The following is a 23,746-nucleotide window of genomic DNA, read 5'->3' as shown; positions in this document are numbered from 1 at the left end:
TCGGCGGCGGGCTTCTGTCCCGCTCAAAATTCTTAAAAACATGGCGGGGGCTCTTTATATACATGTACAGTGCCCAGCTGTACATGTATATATGTACATTTGCCACAGGAGAGGTTTATATTGCTGCCCAGGGCACCCCCCCTGCGCCCTGCACCCTTACAGTGACCGATGTTTGTGAGGTGAATGGGAACAATGGTGCACAGCTTCACTGCTGTGCGTTACCTCTATGAAGATCAAGCTGTCTTCTGCCGCATCTGAAGTCTTTTCCTCTCATACTCACCCGGCTTCTATCTTCCGGCTCTGCGAGGAGGACGGCGGCGCGGCTCTGGGACGGACGGCGAGGGTGAGACCTGCGTACCGATTCCTCTGGAGCTAATGGTGTCCAGTAGCCTAAGAAACAGAGCCGTGAAACTCAGAGAAGTGGGTCTGTTTCTCTCTCCTCAGTCCCTCGATGCAGGGAGTCTGTTGCCAGCAGGCTCCCTGAACATAAAAAACCTAACTAAAATACTTTCTTTAGAGGAAACTCAGGAGAGCTCCATAAAATGCACCCAGTCTCCACTGGGCACAGTATCAAACTGAGGTCTGGAGGAGGGGCATAGAGGGAGGAGCCAGTGCACACCCAGATCCAAAGTCTTTCTTGGAGTGCCCATGTCTCCTGCGGAGCCCGTCTATCCCCATGGTCCTTACGGAGTCCCAGCATCCTCTAGGACGTTATAGGAAAATGCATTCTGTGCTTAGACTTAGGTCCCATCGCCATGACATCTCATTATGGTATGCAGTTATTCCAAAATACAGAAAAATCCGATATCCAAAATACTTCTGGTCCCAAGCATTTTGGATAAGGGATACTCAACCTGTATTGTAATACGAAGCCTGGCAAAACATTATATTATGTACCTCTCCTTTTATGTTCCATTAGCACCTCAAGTATAGGGACTGAGAGACAAAGGCATTGGAAGTCACTGCACTGAAAAGGAGTAAATCAGTTTCTCACCACCAAGGATAAGCTACATACTGTATGTGTTGTACTTCACAAGCTTTTTCATATGCATTTTCAGGTGCACACATGGTAATAGCACATAACACAAGCAGGAGGTGAATAAGTGCAAAAAAAGCTTCAGAAAAGAAACAGAAGGGGAAAACCCCCACAGGCTCGCACACCAAACTAAGCTGTGAAGATAAAATGACAAACAGCACTTACTAAAAGACAGCCACAGTTGAAATATACCAAAAATGGATCTAAAGTGTACATTTATTATATATATATCCAGCATGTAAGCTCAGCGGGTGTCTGCTTTAATATACAAGTCATACAAAATTTCAGCAACCAAGAACGGATTTAAAAATGTATGTAAATGATGGCGACACTTTCAAGTTTTTATTTCTTTGTCAGTATTAAGTAGTCTTTAAAAGAAAATGGCTATACACAGTTAGGGGAACAATCTCCTTGTGACTGAAGCAGATCTGGAACATTTTGTGACAGTCAACATTTTAAGACAATATATATATATATATATATATATATATATATGAATGCTGTAAAAAAACTGTTACTATTATGTCAACACGGGTATTAAAAAAAGAAAAGAAAAAAAAGTATTTATAAAAGCAGCTAGGCGGCTTTACTTTACACCACTGTCAGACTTTTTATGCCCTTACACAAATGTCAATGGTAGGCATTTCCTGTTGTGTTTATGAAGCCATATTTCAACAAGAAAGCCAAGATAGAAATATTGGACAGCAGTTAAAAACCATTTCACCCATCTAGTCTGCTTTAAACACATGCACATGCTTACACACTAGGATTATTTTTGTAGGGAGCAAATTAAGCTACAGTACCAGTTTACTTTTGGACTGTGGAAGGAAACCGGAGTACCCGGAGGAAACCCACGCAAGTATGGGAAGAAAATATTGTATAATATAAATACTTTGACGGTTTCAGAATATGAATAGTTTGTGAAAATTACCTATATTTAAAAAAACAGTATTAAAAGAGCTTATCTGGGATTTTGTTTCCCAAAAGCAGCTCTGTTTGCTTTGGCCGGCGAATGCGCACAAATTCAACTGAACCTGTGTGGGTTTTTTTACAGGCAATCTAATCGGATAGCCTGAAAAAAAAAATACTGGTGAAACATCGGGGGGGATGGGGGGGGGGGGGGTAAAACTACATTTCACACCTGATGTTTTACAGCATCTAATCGGATAACGTCCAAAGCATTAAAATGAATATCTATCTAGATCTATAGATGTTTTGAAGTACAGCTTAATGGATTTCTTTTTTTGTCAGCACTAGAAAGCATTTACATGGGCAAATACTACTAAAACTTTTATGGACTTACAATGATCTATGTAGCATGTACTCAGTAAAACTTTTCAACAAGGTCAAACAAAACGTACCCAAGTGCTAACAGCGACTAGATTTTTTTTTTCTTGTTCTGTAATATGTCAAATTTGCCCGTCAGAATAATGCGCCACGGGCAGGGAGCAACAGTCAGGGGTAAGGATGGCGCTTGTTTAAAAGTTGTGTCTCACTGATCTTTTTACCCTAGGACTTTTCCCATTTGCCTTACGATTGATGCCTGGAGAATCTGGCTTAGTTTTGTCTTTCCTTTCATACCCACTGTCACCTCTCTGTCAATAGGGTCACCAGACACCTACAGCGCAGGAAGGAGAACAGACGGGTATATGAATCAGCTATCCAAGAAGAATGTAAACTAATACTTTAGGATATATCTGAACTTTCCCAAGACCAAGCCATCATGTGGCGCTACCTTACAGGTCTTTTTCATCATTCGAAGTCTCTGATTTCTGATTCTTATAGCATCCAGGTTGGGCTTCATCAGAAGAGACTCCGCATGCTGTAGGGTTACGACCTTCACCATAGCCATGTGTATTTATAGATCTACCCTATCGCGTTTTCTGTGCTCTGATATGCTATCAAAAAGAACCATTCGGCTAGGAGAAATATTGCAGTCAGCAGGGCGGTTTGATGACTATGGAGAAAAGCATGCCACATTTATACATCAGGCAGAATGGACAAGCGATTCGGGTCACGTTCAGATTGCTTTATTGAACTAAGATTCCGAACATCCCCTCAAACGACCACATACTGTAATTGTATTTGAATCTAGAGGTAAATAAAATCTGAAATGGCAAATATTTCTTTAGACCATACAATATACAGTGCATTCGGAAAGTATTCACAGCGCTTCTTTTTCCACATTGTTCTGTTACAGCCTTATTCAAAACTGGAATAAATTAATTTTCCCCCTCAAAATTCTACACACAATACCCCATAATGACAACGTGAGAAAAGGTTGTTAAGATTTTTAGCAAATTTATTAAAAATAAAAAACTAAGAAAATCACATGTACATAAGTATTCACAGCCTTTGCTCAATACTTTGTTGATGCACCTTTGGCAGCAATTATAGCCTCAAGTCTTTTTGAATATGATGCCACAAGCTCGGCACACCTATCTTTGACCAGTTTCACCCATTCCTCTTTGCAGCACCTCTCAAGCTCCATCAGGTTGGATGGGAAGTGTCGGTGCACAGCCATTTTTAGATCTCACCAGAGATGTTCCATCGGATTCAAGTCTAGGCTCAGGCTGGGCCACTCAAGGACATTCACAGAATTGTCCTGAAGCCACTCCTTTGATATCTTGGCTGTGTGCTTAGGATCGTTGTCCTGCTGAAAGATGAATCATCGCCCCAGTCTGAGGTCAAGGGCGCAATGGAGCAGGTTTTCATCCAGGATGTCTGTACATTGCTGCATTCCTCTTTCCCTCTATCCTGACTAGTCTCCCAGTTTCTGCCGCTGAAAAACATCCCCACAGCATGATGCTGCCACCACCATGCTTCACTGTAGAGATGGTATTGGCTTGGTGATGGGCGGTGCCTGGTTTCCTCCAAACATGACGCCTGGCATGCACGCCAAAGAGTTCAATCTTTGTCTCATCAGACCAGAAAATTTTGCTTCTTATGGTCTCATACTCCTTCAGGTACATTTTGGCAAACTCCAGGCAGGCTGGCATGTGCTTTTTACTAAGGAACGACTTCCGTCTGGCCGCTGTACCATATAGGCCTGATTGGTGGATTGCTGCAGAGATGGTTGTCCTTCTGGAAGGTTCTCCTCTCTCCACAGAGGAATGAGGTAGCTGTGACAGCGTGACCATCGGGTTCTTGGTCACCTCCCTGACTAGGACCCTTCTTCCCCTGATCGCTCAGTTTAGACGGCCGGCCAACTCTAGGAAGAGTCCTGTTGGTTCCGATCTTCTACCATTTACGGATGATGGAGGCCACTGTGCTCATTGGGACCTTTAAAGCAGCAGATATTTTTCTGTACCCTTCCCCAGATTTGTGCCTCGAGACAATCCTGTCTGGGAGGTCTACAGACAAATCCTTTGACTTCATGCTTGGTTTGTGCTCAGACATGCACTGTCAAGTGTGGGGACCTTATATAGACAGGTGTGTGCCTTTCCAAATCATGTCCAATCAACTGAATTTACCACAGGTGGACTCCAATTTAGCTGTAGGAACATCTCAAGGATGATCAGTGGAAACAAGATGCACTCAATTTTGAGCTTCATGGCAAAGGCTGTGAATACTTATGTACATGTGATTTCTTATTTTTTTTTTTTTTTTTAATAAATTTGCAAACATTTTAAAAAAAACTTTTCAAGTTGCCATTATGGGGTATTGTGTGTAGAATTTTGAGGGGAAAAATTAATTTATTCCATTTTGGAATAAGGCTGTAACATATCAAAATGTGGAAAAAGTGAAGCGCTGTGAATACTTTCCGGATGTACTGTATAACATTTGTTAAGGAGTACAGCATTATCTCTAGGCAGTGTAGCAACATGCATTAAAAGGACAGATGTGTCATCATTCACCTAACGTTACTACATATTATGGCGACTTTAATGCTGCGCCACGGATACCTAGTTTTGGATATTTCCATTTTGGATTTTTTTCACACCGCAGCTGTGCACCAATAGACTTGTAGTGTTCAGGGGGATTTAGGAGTTGCACTTTACTCGCAATCATGGCAGTGTAAAACTGCAGAATGTGGCTTGGTGGCAGGCATAGTGTGGCAGTCATACTGATCCCAGGCCTTTTGCCGGTTTTCTCAGATTAGCGTCTTTTTAGACTAGTCCACTAGTGGTGTACATGGCATGCATACCTTGTGCTTTTATCACATTAGGGGGTATATTTACTAAAGTGCGGGTTTTTAAGAAGTGTCCCATAGCAACCAATCAGATCCCACTTATTATTTATCTTGCACCTTCTAAAGACAATAGCTAGAAATCGATAAGTTGCTATGGGCAACATCTCCACTTCTACAAACATGCACCTTAGTAAATACACCCCTTGGAGTGTGTAACAGATGCAAATTGATTAACTGATTGAGCAAATAAGAAGCACGGCACGGCTTAGTCGTATATTTCATGGCACAGTTATGAGGTACACAGTAAATTACTAATCCATTAGCAAATTAGCAGTGCTGCCTCACAGCACTGGGGTCATGGGATCGACTTCATCCAGGGCCCTATTTGTGTGAAGTTTGTATGTGCTGCTTTCTGCATAGGTTTTCACTACAATTTTACAGCAACCCCCTCCAATCATGTAATAGAAAATACACAGACCCACGTCCCCTTAGGAAACCATAAATGCAGCACCTGAAGAAAGAGCGCTGCATAGCTCTGCAACAGTGGGATCTGTGCCATGATGTAACAATATATTTTATGTTGTATTTGAGAAATACACTTGACTGTATAGAAACAAGAAGGTGTGCCGGATTTTTTATTTTCTACGGGGGCACAAGAGAAGGAGAAAGAATTGCAAGCACCGATGGGCAGGGACTGATAATATATCACTATATAAGACAGGAGCTAACAGGACATTGCTGAGAAGGTTGCAGTAAAAGAAAACTGCAAACATTTGCGAGACACCTGTGCCTTTTATATTCAATCTGTGCCATTACATATCCCAGCATTGTTAGCTGGCTGGGGACCTATAATACAGCAATTATTATCTCACAGTCTGGTTACCAGCAATCTATAGCCATTAATCACATTTGTGTTCAGCATCTCATTAAGGGTAGTACACATATTGCAAAACTATTGCATATCACTATTTCATTATTTTTCTTTTCATGAACTAGTACCCATCACACTAATTGTTGATAATAGTGTTCTTATTAATTTGGGCACTTATGTATGGGAATAAATGTATTCAATAATGGGGCCTTGCACAAATAAAATATATAGTTTCTGCAATCAAGTGAGCATTTTGATCTATATCTTACAAAAATCTCTACATAAAACAACTGAAATGAGTTATAAACATGCCAAAATTAAATAAATAATTAAACTTGTGTAGGATTAATGTGCGTGTATGAGGAGGGGGTGGTGGAGGCCGCCACGGCAGAGAAGTAGAGTACAGGTCATTTTAGCTTGTTCTCCAGAAAAGCATTTTAAGTGCAGTTCTCACTTTAATACCCTTGTAGCAAACCATTCTTCGTGGGGTTTAGAAGAAAGAAGAATAAAAAGAACATTTAAATAAATAAATAAATAAAAACTAAAGCAATTCAATAGGCTATATAGAACACAGCAATCTTGTTTTGCTGCAGAAAGGGTCAGCGTAGTTCTGGAATCCCATACAGTAGCAGACAACAGAAGCATTACTGCTATGATAATCAAGGCAACTTGACCTTTAGTGTAGCTATTATAACTATTATATAAAATGTCATAAATGCACTTAATATGCTGTAGAGATGTTTCTTGCATGAACTGCTTTTAGCCAGTCATTCAGCTACCCTAAGGCTGCACAAACATTCTTTAATGATGCATCAAAAAGACTGCGGAAACGTTTACTAGGGAAATATAATCAGGCCGTATAAGGGACAATACACGTGCGCTTTTCTGTGTTGGTGAAACGCGAATATCGCTAAAATGTTTCCTTTGTTAAAACATTAAGTTTGAGAAAAGATCGATAATAAGATTTTACTTACCGATAAATCTATTTCTCGGAGTCCGTAGTGGATGCTGGGGTTCCTGAAAGGACCATGGGGAATAGCGGCTCCGCAGGAGACAGGGCACAAAAAGTAAAGCTTTTCCGATCAGGTGGTGTGCACTGGCTCCTCCCCCTATGACCCTCCTCCAGACTCCAGTTAGGTACTGTGCCCGGACGAGCGTACACAATAAGGGAGGATTTTGAATCCCGGGTAAGACTCATACCAGCCACACCAATCACACCGTACAACTTGTGATCTAAACCCAGTTAACAGTATGATAACAGCGGAGCCTCTGAAAGATGGCTTCCTTTAACAATAACCCGAATTAGTTAACAATAACTATGTACAACTTATGCAGATAATCCGCACTTGGGATGGGCGCCCAGCATCCACTACGGACTCCGAGAAATAGATTTATCGGTAAGTAAAATCTTATTTTCTCTATCGTCCTAGTGGATGCTGGGGTTCCTGAAAGGACCATGGGGATTATACCAAAGCTCCCAAACGGGCGGGAGAGTGCGGATGACTCTGCAGCACCGAATGAGAGAACTCCAGGTCCTCCTTAGCCAGAGTATCAAATTTGTAAAATTTTACAAACGTGTTCTCCCCTGACCACGTAGCTGCTCGGCAAAGTTGTAATGCCGAGACCCCTCGGGCAGCCGCCCAAGATGAGCCCACCTTCCTTGTGGAGTGGGCCTTTACAGATTTAGGCTGTGGCAAGCCTGCCACAGAATGTGCAAGTTGGATTGTGCTACAGATCCAACGAGCAATCGTCTGCTTAGACGCAGGAGCACCCATCTTGTTGGGTGCATACAATATAAACAACGAGTCAGATTTTCTGACTCCAGCTGTCCTTGCAATATATATTTTTAATGCTCTGACAACGTCCAGTAACTTGGAGTCCTCCAAGTCACTTGTAGCCGCAGGCACTACAATAGGCTGGTTCAGATGAAATGCTGACACCACCTTAGGGAGAAAATGCGGACGAGTCCGCAGTTCTGCCCTGTCCGAATGGAAAATCAGATATGGGCTTTTGTAAGATAAAGCTGCCAATTCTGACACTCTCCTGGCAGAAGCCAGGGCTAGAAGCATGGTCACTTTCCATGTGAGATATTTCAAATCCACCTTTTTTAGTGGTTCAAACCAATGAGATTTTAGGAAGTCCAAAACCACATTTAGATCCCACGGTGCCACTGGAGGCACCACAGGAGGCTGTATATGCAGCACTCCCTTAACAAAGGTCTGGACTTCAGGGACTGAAGCCAATTCTTTTTGAAAGAAAATCGACAGGGCCGAAATTTGAACCTTAATAGATCCCAATTTGAGACCCATTGACAATCCTGATTGCAGGAAATGTAGGAATCGACCCAGTTGAAATTCCTCCGTCGGAGCACTCCGATCTTCGCACCACGCAACATATTTTCGCCAAATTCGGTGATAATGTTGCACGGTTACTTCCTTCCTTGCTTTAATCAAAGTAGGAATGACTTCTTCCGGCATGCCTCTTTCCTTTAGGATCCGGCGTTCAACCGCCATGCCGTCAAACGCAGCCGCGGTAAGTCTTGAAACAGACAGGGACCCTGCTGAAGCAAGTCCCTCCTTAGAGGTAGAGGCCACGGATCTTCCGTGATCATCTCTTGAAGTTCCGGGTACCAAGTCCTCCTTGGCCAATCCGGAACCACTAGTATCGTTCTTACGCCTCTTTGCCGTATAATTCTCAATACTTTTGGTATGAGAGGCAGAGGAGGAAACACATACACCGACTGGTACACCCAAGGCGTTACCAGCGCGTCCACAGCTATTGCCTGCGGATCTCTTGACCTGGCGCAATACCTGTCCAGTTTTTTGTTGAGGCGAGACGCCATCATGTCCACCATTGGTCTTTCCCAACGGGTTACCAGCATGTGGAAGACTTCTGGATGAAGTCCCCACTCTCCCGGGTGAAGATCGTGTCTGCTGAGGAAGTCTGCTTCCCAGTTGTCCACTCCCGGGATGAACACTGCTGACAGTGCTATCACATGATTCTCTGCCCAGCGAAGAATCCTTGCAGCTTCTGCCATTGCCCTCCTGCTTCTTGTGCCGCCCTGTCTGTTCACATGGGCGACTGCCGTGATGTTGTCCGACTGGATCAATACCGGTTTTCCCTGAAGCAGAGGTTCTGCCTGGTTTAGAGCATTGTATATTGCTCTTAGTTCCAGAATGTTTATGTGAAGAGACGTTTCCAGGCTCGTCCATACTCCCTGGAAGTTTCTTCCTTGTGTGACTGCTCCCCAGCCTCTCAGGCTGGCGTCCGTGGTCACCAGGATCCAATCCTGTATGCCGAATCTGCGGCCCTCCAATAGATGAGCACTCTGCAACCACCACAGAAGAGACACCCTTGTCCTTGGAGACAGGGTTATCCGTAGGTGCATCTGAAGATGCGACCCTGACCATTTGTCCAACAGATCCCTTTGGAAAATTCTTGCGTGGAATCTGCCGAATGGAATCGCTTCGTAAGAAGCCACCATTTTTCCCAGGACTCTTGTGCATTGATGTACAGACACCTTTCCTGGTTTTAGGAGGTTCCTGACAAGCTCGGATAACTCCTTGGCTTTTTCCTCCGGGAGAAAAACCTTTTTCTGAACCGTGTCCAGAATCATCCCTAGGAACAGCAGACGAGTTGTCGGCATTAACTGGGATTTTGGAATATTCAGAATCCACCCGTGCTGTTTTAGCACTTCTTGAGACAGTGCTAATCCCATCTCTAGCTGTTCTCTGGACCTCGCCCTTATTAGGAGATCGTCCAAGTATGGGATAATTAATACGCCTTTTCTTCGAAGAAGAATCATCATCTCGGCCATTACCTTTGTAAAGATCCGAGGTGCCGTGGACAATCCGAACGGCAGCGTCTGAAACTGATAGTGACAGTTTTGTACAACGAACCTGAGGTACCCCTGGTGTGAGGGGTAAATTGGAACGTGGAGATACGCATCCTTGATGCCCAAGGATACCATAAAGTCCCCCTCTTCCAGGTTCGCTATCACTGCTCTGAGTGACTCCATTTTGAACTTGAACTTCTTTATGTACAGGTTCAAGGACTTCAGATTTAGAATAGGCCTTACCGAGCCATCCGGCTTCGGTACCACAAAAAGAGTGGAATAATACCCCTTCCCTTGTTGCAGAAGAGGTACCTTGACTATCACCTGCTGAGAGTACAGCTTGTGAATGGCTTCCAACACCGTCTCCCTTTCGGAGGGGGACGTTGGTAAAGCAGACCTCAGGAAACGGCGAGGTGGATCTGTCTCTAATTCCAACCTGTATCCCTGAGATATTATCTGCAGGATCCAGGGATCTACTTGCGAGTGAGCCCACTGCGCGCTGTAATTTTTTGAGACGACCGCCCACCGTCCCCGAGTCCGCTTGAGAAGCCCCAGCGTCATGCTGAGGCTTTTGTAGAAGCCGGGGAGGGCTTCTGATCCTGGGAAGGAGCTGCGTGTTGCTGTCTCTTCCCTCGACCTTTGCCTCGTGGCAAATATGAATAGCCCTTTGCTCTCTTATTTTTAAAGGAACGAAAGGGCTGCGGTTGAAAAGTCGGTGCCTTTTTCTGTTGGGGAGTGACTTGAGGTAGAAAGGTGGATTTCCCGGCTGTAGCCGTGGCCACCAAATCTGATAGACCGACTCCAAATAACTCCTCCCCCTTATACGGCAAAACTTCCATATGCCGTTTTGAATCCGCATCGCCTGTCCACTGTCGCGTCCATAAAGCTCTTCTGGCCGAAATGGACATAGCACTTACCCGTGATGCCAGTGTGCATATATCCCTCTGTGCATCACGCATATAAAGAAATGCATCCTTTATTTGTTCTAACGACAGTAAAATATTGTCCCTGTCCAGGGTATCAATATTTTCAATCAGGGATTCTGACCAAACTACCCCCGCACTGCCCATCCAGGCAGTTGCTACAGCTGGTCGTAGTATAACACCTGCATGTGTGTATATACTTTTTTGGATATTTTCCATCCTCCTATCTGATGGATCTTTAAGTGCGGCCGTCTCAGGAGAGGGTAACGCCACTTGTTTAGATAAGCGTGTTAGCGCCTTGTCCACCCTAGGAGGTGTTTCCCAGCGCTCCCTAACCTCTGGCGGGAAAGGGTATAATGCCAATAATTTCTTTGAAATTATCAGCTTTTTATCAGGGGCAACCCACGCTTCATTACACACGTCATTTAGTTCTTCTGATTCAGGAAAAACTATAGGTAGTTTTTTCATACCCCACATAATACCCTGTTTAGTGGTACCTGTAGTATCAGCTAAATGTAACGCCTCCTTCATTGCCAAAATCATATAACGTGTGGCCCTACTGGAAAATACGGTTGATTCGTCACCGTCACCACTGGAGTCATCGCCTGTGTCTGGGTCTGTGTCGACCGACTGAGGCAAAGGGCGTTTCACAGCCCCTGACGGTGTTTGAGTCGCCTGGACAGGCACTAATTGATTGTCCGGCCGTCTCATGTCGTCAAACGACTGCTTTAGCGTGTTGACACTATCCCGTAGTTCCATAAATAAAGGCATCCATTCTGGTGTCGACCCCCTAGGAGGTGACATCCCCATATTTGGCAATTGCTCCGCCTCCACACCAATATCGTCCTCATACATGTCGACACACACGTACCGACACACAGCAGACACACAGGGAATGCTCCTAATGAAGACAGGACCCACTAGCCCTTTGGGGAGACAGAGGGAGAGTTTGCCAGCACACACCAAAAGCGCTATATATATATCAGGGATAGCCTTATAATAAGTGCTCCCCTATAGCTGCTTTGTTATATAAAAATATCGCCATAAATTTGCCCCCCCTCTCTGTTTTACCCTGTTTCTGTAGTGCAGTGCAGGGGAGAGACCTGGGAGCCGTCCTGACCAGCGGAGCTGTGAGAGGAAATGGCGCCGTGTGCTGAGGAGATAGGCCCCGCCCCTTTTCCGGCGGGCTCGTCTCCCGCTATTTTGAGAAATCAGGCAGGGGTTAAATATCTCCATATAGCCTCTAGGGCTATATGTGAGGTATTTTTAGCCTTTATAGGTACTCATTTTGCCTCCCAGGGCGCCCCCCTCCCAGCGCCCTGCACCCTCAGTGACTGCCGTGTGAAGTGTGCTGAGAGGAAAATGGCGCACAGCTGCAGTGCTGTGCGCTACCTTTAGAAGACTGCAGGAGTCTTCAGCCGCCGATTCTGGACCTCTTCTGTCTTCAGCATCTGCAAGGGGGCCGGCGGCGCGGCTCCGGTGACCATCCAGGCTGTACCTGTGATCGTCCCTCTGGAGCTTGATGTCCAGTAGCCAAGAAGCCAATCCATCCTGCACGCAGGTGAGTTGACTCCTTCTCCCCTCAGTCCCTCGCTGCAGTGATCCTGTTGCCAGCAGGAATCACTGTAACATAAAAAACCTAGCTAAACTTTCTCTAAGCAGCTCTTTAGGAGAGCCACCTAGATTGCACCCTTCTCGGCCGGGCACAAAAATCTAACTGGAGTCTGGAGGAGGGTCATAGGGGGAGGAGCCAGTGCACACCACCTGATCGGAAAAGCTTTACTTTTTGTGCCCTGTCTCCTGCGGAGCCGCTATTCCCCATGGTCCTTTCAGGAACCCCAGCATCCACTAGGACGATAGAGAAATTAGCATTTCAACAATTAATATTTAATAACTGATGCTTAAATATATATTCTTTAAATAACAGGATACAATGTTCCAGGCATGCGTGTCTAACTGATGCAGCAGCTAAAGCTAGGGCTAAAGATGGACATGTAAAAAATGATTTTTATTTATTATACAAACTGTTCACCAGCTGTACTAGGAGACCAATCATATTCATCAATCCTTATGTTTTATAATGAATCCCCTTAAGTTTTTCTCTAATAATGTCATATAATAAATCAAAGGAAAAGCTAATCTGCAGTATTTTAGGGAGGAATTAAATTAGCCGCAGTAGTTAGCTATCCAATTAGATCCGATGAATGAACTTATCGGGCATTTTTTCCATGACCCAATGAGGTCTCGAAACAAAATCCCTTTTAAATTAAGTTTTTCACGGCCACAGTCATGAAAACACACATGTCCAGGAACTTATCCTGGATCCTATTTCATTTTGCCTGAAAGCGCCATGTCAAGTAGGACTATGCTTAAAACCGAGAATGTTCTACACCTTTCACACAGCCCAAAATTTCCCGGGTTAAAACACATGAACGCGCTTCAACCTGGGAAATTTCTCAGTGTGAAAGGGTACAGGGACAAAAACCCGGGATTTCTGTCCCTGCATTTAAACCCTGCAATCAGGGTTGGTCCCGGGATGTTCCCTGGAACCTGGACAGTGTGAATGGTGCAGGGACATGTCCCACCTTCCCGGGTTGCCTCTGCTGATGCTGATTGGCTATTCAGGGCACTTCCTGGTCTTGTGTTTTTTCTGAGACGCCCATTTTCGGAAAATGCAGGGCCATCCCGGGTTCAGTATGAAAGTTGCAGACTCGGGATGTCTCGGCTCCAAATGCTGGTATAAAAGGTGCCAACCCGGGAATGTCCCTGCATGAGCCCGTGGCAGAATTCCCGGGTTTTGCCCCTGCATTTCTGGTGGGAAAGGGGTATTAGTGTGACTGGAGGAGAGAGGTTGGGAAACAGTCTTAAGTTCTTGGTCAACTCAAAGCCCTGTTTGAGAAGTCTTATAAGCAAGGACAGGTGCAGAGATATCTGTAGTTCCTACCTGCCCCATCTGCAGTGACTGAGCTTGCATTGATCCCCGAAAGTCCAAACAATGGGCATTCTCTGTCTGTGTTCACGTGGCCCCATTTGTGGCATTTAATACACCTCACATTGCGAACCTGTAAGCATTGTATGAGAAAATGCAAAGTTTAGAGCACAAAAGTGAACTTTTCAACAACTCCATAGTTAAACTACAAAACATCTGCAGTACTTTAATAATAAAATTATAGACTGGAGCATCTTCAGCATGCACCAGGTTAGGCTGTGACAAAGTCTGCAAAAAGGATTATCAATTTGCCAGAGATCATCACAAAAGTTTGCTTTAAGGCACTTAACTGCTTTGCCATTTGAGCTTTTTGCCCAGAATTACTAACTTTCTTTACACCGTGTAAGAGCCAAGGAAAGCTGTATGAACGTGACAGAAGTGCATGATGGAAATCACAATTGTAACTACTGCTGAACACATTTTGAAAGAATCGTTAGACTTCAGACAACTCTGCAGTCTTGAAATAAAAGACAATCAAAGTTTTATCATTTAGATAAAACAAAAGAAATCAAGCATTTCTGATGCTCTCCCAAACATTTTCTAGATTGTGAAAATTTCTGTAGTGTAGTGGCTTGAAGTGGTGGTGCTTAATGATGTAATCACACCCACCAGGCAAGATCTATGATGTAATTAAGCCCTGCCCCTACTCCCAACTCCCAGAGACTTTCATTATTAAGTGGGGACCTTTAGGTGAGCACACTCCACCCTATCCCCTGCTGTAAAGGGTAAAGTAATGAATTTGAATGAAGTGCCACTAAACCACAAAGTTAACATTTTTACATATGCACAATGAAGGAAAAAATGGATTGTTTAGTGTTACATCCCACTACCGGTCTGTTAAATAGTGATTTATCTTCCCTTGCAATTGTCATGGACATACAAAAGCTTCAACTACATCTTTAGACCAGTGCAGGAATGGGTTCGGATACTGCTCAAAGTGCCAAGAATGATCATTGGTGATATCGGTGTGTGACTTACCTAATCCAAACAGTGCATTTCTGCAAAGCAAGCCTGCCAGGCTAAGGTGTGTGCTGTGATAGAGAACCACTTACCCACTAGCATTTAGTTATGTATATCCACTGCCTTTAATTCATGTATATGTTTTCAGCTACTTAACAGACCAGACTGTCCTATAGTAATCTCATAGACTGACTGTACGTCCATTTCAAAGTACAGGGTGACTCAAAAGTCGCAGTACACCCTTTTGTTTCAAAAATTGTGCAGGAAATGGGAAAACTGAATACTCCAGTAAGGTGTGGGTGAGGTGGGCTATCTTTTAGGGTATGTACCGAACATGGGCACCATCTTGAACTTGTCCATCTTGAATCTAAGTCAGTTTTTCCATTTCCTGCACAGTTTTTGAAACAAAAGTGTCTACTGCTACTTTTGAATCACCCTGTATAAGCCACCTACACATGCCCTCATACATAATTGCTGAAGTTGCGCCAAACCGCCCCTCTTGGTGCACCAGGTCCATGAGAATTTTCTAACTTTGGAAAACTTTTTATTTTTTTTAATTAAATTTAGGTGTGACGCGATGCACCTCGAGCAAACCAGGCGACTGAGTGGATTAATTAGATAAGTGACACCTGTATATCTGTGAGTGAGAGTCTCTGAGCTTGTATACAAAGTGCTACAATGTAGCAGACGCACCTTTTTTCAAATACACGTTCCATTGTGCTGCATATAAAAGTCACAAGATACAGGTGTCATCACGTTAAGACACATTTATAAAATAAATCACCTTACACTAATTATCTCAAGTGTGCACTGGTGTTGGTGAACAATATAACTACAAAAAAAGCAAATTATATTTACCGATAACTTCATTTCTTCAAGATACTTCATGGCAGCCATTACTCTGGGATTGTATCACATCCTCCTAATATTAGACAGGTAGTTATTTCAACAGCTATGTACCGCCCACTCTGGGTATAAAGTGCTACTCCTCCTCTTCCTCCCTAGTCTTTTGAGTGTCTCCTTATCGATGACTCCTATGAAAAAAACTTACTAAGGGAGGGAATATTGAAGACTGCCATGAAGTATCTTGAAGAAATGAAATTATCGATAAGTATAATTTGCTTTTTTCTTCTGCGGTACTTCATGGCAGCCATTACTCTGGGATATACCAACGCTCAATATAGGGAGGGTAACAAACCAGAAAGGAGACCACGGCTTAATGCTGAATAGTAATAACTATTTATTCCAAATCCCCCTCAAGGACCTGCTTCCCAAAATGGGCGTCTACAACATCCAACGCATAATGACTAGAAAACGTATGTATGGATGACCCGGTAGCTGCTGCACATATGTCTTTTGCCGATACTCGAGCCTTCTTAGCCCATAAAGCTGCCATAGCCCTGGTAGAGTGTGCCTTTAGTTCTTCCGGAACTGTACAACCACTTTCTTCATATACAAATGTTAACAGTTCTCCAATTCATCTGGAAATGGTCTGTTTAGTGGGTGTGTCACCTCTCTCTGGTCCTGAATGTAGCACAAACAGATGTTTGGTCTACCAAAACTACTTCACTCTTTCCAAGTAAGTCGAGACAGCTCGGGTTAAATCTAAATTGTGCATCCTTTCCTCTTCCCTGTTCTGTGGCTCTGGATAAAAGGATGGTAACACAATTTCTTGATTCAAATGAAATTCTGATACTACTTTAGGTAGAAAACTCGGATTAGTTCTAAGAAAGATTCTGTCCAGGAATTAATTTAAATAAGGTTCTTCTGACCATAGGGCCTGTAACTCACCAACTCTTCTGGCTGACGTGATAGCCACCAGAAAATCCACTTTCTATGTTAATAATTTTTTTGAAAATCTCCTGTAATGGCTCAAAAGTAGGTGCCATTAAAGCATTTAACACCAAATTCATGTCCCATGGCGCAAGGATTGATCTAACTCGAGGACGTATCCTGACAAAATTTCTTTATCAAATCATCTTCTGACAATCTTCGCTCTAGGAACAAACTAAGCACTGCTATTTGGACTTTAATAGTTGTTACCGCCAGACCTCTTTCAAAGCCCTCGTACAGGAACTGCAAGACCTGAGACGTATCTGCTTTTTGAGCGTCAAATTTCGAATTAGACCAGGAAATAAAAGTTCTCCAAACTCTATAATACACATCTGATGATACTTTCTTTCTTTCTTGCCTGAATCAATAAATTAAATTACCTGCTCAGACAAGCCCTTTTTCTTGAGCAATTGCCGTTCAATTACCATACCGTCAAATGAAGCTGCTGGAGATTTGGATGCATCAACGGTCCTTGGTGTAGCAGATCCTTCCTCGGAGGCAGTCTCCAAGGCTCCTGTACAGCCATCCTCATTACTGAGGGAAACCAGACTCTCTTTGGCCAGAAAGGAAGAACTATTATGACCTGTGCCTTCTCTTCCCGGATCGTCTTTATAACACGGGCAATCATCGGGAACGGAGGAAACACATAAGCCAGCTTGAAATTGCATGGCAGCGAGAAGGCATCTACTCCCCATGTTCTTGGCAGATATCGGGAGAAAAAATAAGATTTTACTCACCGGTAAATCTATTTCTCGTAGTCCGTAGTGGATGCTGGGAACTCCGTAAGGACCATGGGGAATAGCGGCTCCGCAGGAGACTGGGCACAACTAAAGAAAGCTTTAGGACTACCTGGTGTGCACTGGCTCCTCCCTCTATGACCCTCCTCTAGACCTCAGTTAGGATACTGTGCCCGGTAGAGCTGACACAATAAGGAAGGATTTTGAATCCCGGGTAAGACTCATACCAACCACACCAATCACACCGTATAACTCGTGATACTATACCCAGTTAACAGTATGAAATAGAACTGAGCCTCTCAACAGATGGCTCAACAATAACCCTTTAGTTAAACAATAACTATATACAAGTATTGCAGACAATCCGCACTTGGGACGGGCGCCCAGCATCCACTACGGACTACAAGAAATAGATTTACCGGTGAGTAAAATCTTATTTTCTCTGACGTCCTAGTGGATGCTGGGAACTCCGTAAGGACCATGGGGATTATACCAAAGCTCCCAAACGGGCGGGAGAGTGCGGATGACTCTGCAGCACCGAATGAGCGAACTCTAGGTCCTCCTCAGCCAGGGTATCAAACTTGTAGAATTTAGCAAATGTGTTTGACCCCGACCAAGTAGCTGCTCGGCAAAGTTGTAAAGCCGAGACCCCTCGGGCAGCCGCCCAAGAAGAGCCCACCTTCCTCGTGGAATGGGCTTTCACAGATTTAGGATGCGGCAGTCCAGCCGCAGAATGTGCAAGTTGAATCGTGCTACAGATCCAGCGAGCAATAGTCTGCTTTGAAGCAGGTGCACCCAACTTGTTGGGCGCATGCAGGATAAATAGCGAGTCAGTCTTTCTGACTCCAGCTGTCCTGGAAACATAGATTTTTAGGGCCCGGACTACGTCCAGCAACTTGGGAGTCCTCCAAGTCACGAGTAGCCGCAGGCACCACAATAGGCTAGTTCAAATGAAACGCTGAAACCACCTTTGGGAGAAATTGGGGACGAGTCCTCAATTCCGCCCTATCCATATGGAAAATCAGATAAGGGCTTTTACATGACAAAGCCGCCAATTCTGACACACGCCTGGCCGAAGCCAAGGCCAACAGCATGACCACTTTCCACGTGAGATATTTTAGTTCCACGGTTTTAAGTGGTTCAAACCAATGCGACTTTAGGAAATCCAACACCACGTTGAGATCCCAAGGTGCCACTGGGGCACAAAAGGGGGATGAATATGCAGCACTCCCTTAACAAATGTCTGAACTTCAGGTAGTGAAGCCAGTTCTTTTTGGAAGAAAATCGATAGAGCCGAAATCTGGACCTTAATGGAACTCAATTTTAGGCCCATAGTCACCCCTGACTGTAGGAAGTGCAGAAATCGACCTAGCTGAAATTCCTCCGTTGGGGCCTTCCTGGCCTCACACCACGCAACATATTTCCGCCATATGCGGTGATAATGGTTTGCGGTCACTTCTTTCCTAGCTTTAATAAGCGTAGGGATAACTTCCTCCGGAATGTCCTTTTCCTTCAGGATCCGGCATTCAACCGCCATGCCGTCAAACGCAGCCGCGGTAAGTCTTGGAACAGACAGGGCCCCTGCTGCAGCAGGTCCTGTCTGAGCGGCAGAGGCCATGGGTCCTCTGAGATCACTTCTTGAAGTTCTGGGTACCAAGCTCTTTTTGGCCAATCCGGAACAATGAGTATAGTTCTTACTCCTCTCCTTCTTATTATTCTCAGTACCTTGGGTATGAGAGGCAGAGGAGGGAACACATACACCGACTGGTACACCCACGGTGTTACCAGAGCGTCCACAGCTATCGCCTGAGGGTCCCTTGACCTGGCGCAATATCTTTTTAGCTTTTTGTTGAGGCGGGACGACATCATGTCCACAAGTGGCCTTTCCCAATGTTGTACAATCATTTGGAAGACTTCTGGATGAAGTCCCCACTCTCCCGGGTGGAGGTCGTGTCTGCTGAGAAAGTCTGCTTCCCAGTTGTCCACTCCCGGAATGAACACTGCTGACAGTGCTAACACATGATTTTCCGCCCATCGGAGAATCCTTGTGGCTTCTGCCATCGCCATCCTGCTTCTTGTGCCGCCCTGTCGGTTTACATGGGCGACCGCCGTGATGTTGTCTGACTGGATCAGCACCGGCTGGTGTTGAAGCAGGGGTCTTGTCTGACTTAGGGCATTGTAAATGGCCCTTAGTTCCAGAATATTTATGTGTAGGGAAGTCTCCTGACTTGACCATTGTCCTTGGAAATTTCTTCCCTGTGTGACTGCCCCCCAACCTCGAAGGCTGGCATCCGTGGTCACCAGGACCCAGTCCTGTATGCCGAATCTGCGGCCCTCTAGAAGATGAGCACTTTGCAGCCACCACAGCAGCGACACCCTGGCCCTCGGAGACAGGGTTATCAGCCGATGCATCTGAAGATGCGATCCGGACCACTTGTCCAACAGATCCCACTGAAAGATCCTTGCATGGAACCTTCCGAATGGAATTGCTTCGTAAGAAGCCACCATCTTTCCCAGGACTCGTGTGCAGTGGTGCACCGACACCTGTTTTGGTTTTAGGAGGTCTCTGACTAGAGACGACAACTCCTTGGCCTTCTCCTCCGGGAGAAACACTTTTTTCTGTTCTGTGTCGAGAACCATCCCCAGGAACAGTAGACGACACGTAGGAACCAGCTGTGACTTTGGAATATTCAGAATCCAACCGTGCTGTTGTAGCACCTCCCAAGATAGTGCTACCCCGACCAACAACTGCTCCCTGGACCTCGCCTTTATAAGGAGATCGTCCAAGTATGGGATAATTAAAACTCCCTTTTTTCGAAGGAGTATCATCATTTCGGCCATTACCTTGGTAAATACCCTTGGTGCCGTGGACAGACCAAACGGCAACGTCTGGAATTGGTAATGACAGTCCTGTACCACAAATCTGGGGTACTCCTGGTGAGGAATGTAAATGGGGACATGTAGGTAAGCATCCTTGATGTCCAGTGATACCATGTAATCCCCTTCCTCCAGGCTTGAAATAACCACCCTGAGCGATTCCATCTTGAACTTGAACCTTTTTATATAGGTGTTCAAGGATTTCAAATTTAAAATGGGTCTCCCCGAACCGTCCGGTTTCGGTACCACAAACATTGTGGAATAGTAACCCCTTCCTTGTTGAAGGAGGGGTACCTTGACTATCACCTGCTGCGAATACAGCTTGTGAATTGCCTCCAGCACTGCCTCCCTGTCCGGGGGAGCTGTTGGCAAGGCAGATTTGAGGAAACGGCGAGGGGGAGACGTCTCGAATTCCAGCTTGTACCCCCGAGATACTACTTGTAGAATCCAGGGATCCACCCGTGAGCGAGCCCACTGGTTGCTGAAGTTCGTGAGACGGGCCCCCACCGTACCTGGCTCCGCCTGTGGAGCCCCAGCGTCATGCGGTGGACTTAGAGGAAGCGGGGGGAGGGCTTTTGGTCCTGGGAACTGGCTGTATGCTGCAGCTTTTTCCCCCTACCTCTGCCTCTGGGCAGAAAGGACGCGCCTTTAACCCGCTTGCCTTTCTGGGGCCGAAAGGCCTGTACCTGATAATACGGTGCTTTCTTTGGCTGTGAGGGAACATGGGGTAAAAATGCTGACTTCCCAGCTGTCGCTGTGGAAACGAGGTCCGAGAGACCATCCCCAAACAACTCCTCACCCTTGTAAGGCAAAACTTCCATGTGCCTTTTAGAATCTGCATCCCCTGCCGAGTCCATAAACCCCTCCTGGCAGAAATGGACATTGCACTTATTTTAGATGCCAGCCGGCAAATATCCCTCTGTGCATCTCTCATGTATAAGACTGCGTCTTTAATATGCTCTATGGTTAGCAATATAGTGTCCCTGTCTAAGGTATCAATATTTTCTGACAGGGAATCTGACCACGCAGCTGCAGCACTGCACATCCATGCTGAAGCAATAGCTGGTCTCAGTATAATACCTGAGTGTGTATAAACAGACTTCAGGATAGCTTCCTGCTTCCTATCAGCAGGCTCCTTTAGGGCGGCCGTGTCCGGAGACGGTAGTGCCACCTTCTTTGACAGGCGTGTGAGCGCTTTATCTACCCTAGGGGATGTCTCCCAACGTGACCTATTCTCTGGCGGGAAAGGGTACGCCATTAGTAACTTTTTAGAAATTACTAGTTTCTTATCGGGGGAAGCCCACGCTTCTTCACACACTTCATTTAATTCATCAGAAGGGGGAAAAACCACTGGTAGTTTTTTCTCCCCAAACATAATACCCTTTTTTGTGGTACCTGGGGTAATATCAGAAATGTGCAACACATTTTTCATTGCCGTAATCATGTAACGTGTGGCTCTATTGGAATGTACACTAGTCTCATCATCGTCGACACTGGAGTCAGTATCTGTGTCGACATCTGTGTCTGCCATCTGAGGTAGCAGGCGTTTTAGAGCCCCTGATGGCTTTTGAGACGTCTGGGCAGGCACGGGCTGAGAAGCCGGCTGTCCCACATCTGATATGTCGTCAAACCTTTTATGTAAGGAGTTGACACTGTAGCGTAATTCCTTCCACATATCCATCCACTCAGGTGTCGACCCCGCAGGGGGTGACATCACATTTATCGGCACCTGCTCCGCCTCCACATAAGCCTCTCATCAAACATGTCGACACAGCCGTACCGACACACCGCACACACACAGGGAATGCTCTGACTGAGGACAGGACCGCACAAAGCCCTTTGGGGAGACAGAGAGAGAGTGTGCCAGCACACACCAGAGCGCTATATAAAACAGGGATACACACTACACAGTGATTTTACCCCTTATAGCTGCTTATATATCACAGATTGCGCCTAAATTTAGTGCCCCCCCTCTCTTTTTTACCCTATGTAGTCTGGAACTGCAGGGGAGAGCCTGGGGAGCGATCCTTCCAGCGGAGCTGTGAGGGAAAATGGCGCCAGTGTGCTGAGGGAGATAGCCCCGCCCCTTTTCCGGCGGGCTTCTCCCGCTTTTTTTATACAGTTATGGCAGGGGATTTTACACATATATAGTCTTAAAGGCTATATTATGTGTTAATTTGCCAAGTAAGGTACTTATATTGCAGCCCAGGGCGCCCCCCCCCAGCGCCCTGCACCCATCAGTGACCGGAGTATGTGGTGTGCCTGGGGAGCAATGGCGCACAGCTGCAGTGCTGTGCGCTACCTTAATGAAGACCAAAGTCTTCTGCCGCCGATTTTCAGGAACGTCTTCTTGCTTCTGGCTCTGCTAGGGGGACGGCGGCGCGGCTCCGGGACCGGACGACCGAGGCTGGGCCTGTGTTCGATCCCTCTGGAGCTAATGGTGTCCAGTAGCCTAGAAGCCCAAGCTAGCTGCAAGCAGGTAGGTTCGCTTCTCTTCCCTAGGTCCCTCGTAGCAGTGAGTCTGTTGCCAGCAGATCTCACTGAAAATAAAAAACCTAAATATTACTTTCTTTCTAAGAGCTCAGGAGAGCCCCTAGTGTGCATCCAGCTCGGCCGGGCACAAAATTCTAACTGAGGTCTGGAGGAGGGTCATAGAGGGAGGAGCCAGTGCACACCAGGTAGTCCTAAAGCTTTCTTTAGTTGTGCCCAGTCTCCTGCGGAGCCGCTATTCCCCATGGTCCTTACGGAGTTCCCAGCATCCACTTAGGACGTTAGAGAAATATTATAATATTGATATTAAAACCTACCCTAACTACCCTAGTACTAAAACATAACTGAATATGCCCTCTATGAGGACTAACTTCTTTAGGGCAACAGCCAGCTTTTGGGTAGAAGGCTCCTTTTCCATACCACAGAGCATCCGGCGCCTGACCGTCCCTCTAAGCACTCTTTGACGTCTACCATCCAGCACTTCCGCCCACCAGCCTCCGCCTCCAGGCTCTCCACTCACTTCCGCCTGCCAGCGTCCCCTTCCTCTAGCCGCCCTTCCGCCCACACAGCCGCACTTCCGGTCCCGGACTTGGCTCACTGGCGCGGCGGAATATAGAGAGCAAAAGGCACAGGGGAAAAGACTATGTGGCGCCACGGTGCAGCGGACAGCAGAGCGATCTTACCCGAGTGCAGCAGCAGCGAACGGACACCTTAAGCTGTAAATGGGGACTTACCTTCGTCGCCCCTAGCACACTTTGCCAGTCTCCCCCGGGAGCTACCCTCTTCCAGCATAGCAATAGTAGATGTAATAGCTGGGAACATTAGAGGTAAGCTCTGTACACACAAAACAACAAACTCTACACTGTCTTACTAGGAGACAGGAAGAAGACTGGGGAGGAATAGGAGGAGTGGCACTTTATACCCAAAGTGGGCGGTACCTAGCTGTTGAAAAAACTACCTGTCTAATATTAGGAGGATGGGATACAATCCCAGAGTAATGGCTGCCATGAAGTACCACAGAAGAAAATACATTTCTACTATAATAACACTTTTCATACCTATC

At 45.6% G+C, this 23,746-nt stretch overlaps 1 protein-coding gene across 1 annotated transcript in view; it reads right to left on the bottom strand.

Annotated features, from left to right (window-relative positions):
- CIR1 (corepressor interacting with RBPJ, CIR1) overlaps window positions 1-23,746 on the bottom strand; it is a 224,195-nt gene that overhangs the window by 128,143 nt on the left and 72,306 nt on the right. The window contains exon 7 of the mRNA XM_063933433.1: window positions 13,742-13,859. Within this exon, the coding sequence (XP_063789503.1) occupies window positions 13,742-13,859 (118 nt within the window). The remainder of the gene's footprint in view (window positions 1-13,741; window positions 13,860-23,746) is intronic.

This window comes from Pseudophryne corroboree, chromosome 7 (genome assembly GCF_028390025.1).
Source record: "Pseudophryne corroboree isolate aPseCor3 chromosome 7, aPseCor3.hap2, whole genome shotgun sequence".
NCBI classification, from domain to species: domain Eukaryota; kingdom Metazoa; phylum Chordata; class Amphibia; order Anura; family Myobatrachidae; genus Pseudophryne; species Pseudophryne corroboree.
This window is presented reverse-complemented; position numbering and strand designations above follow the sequence as displayed.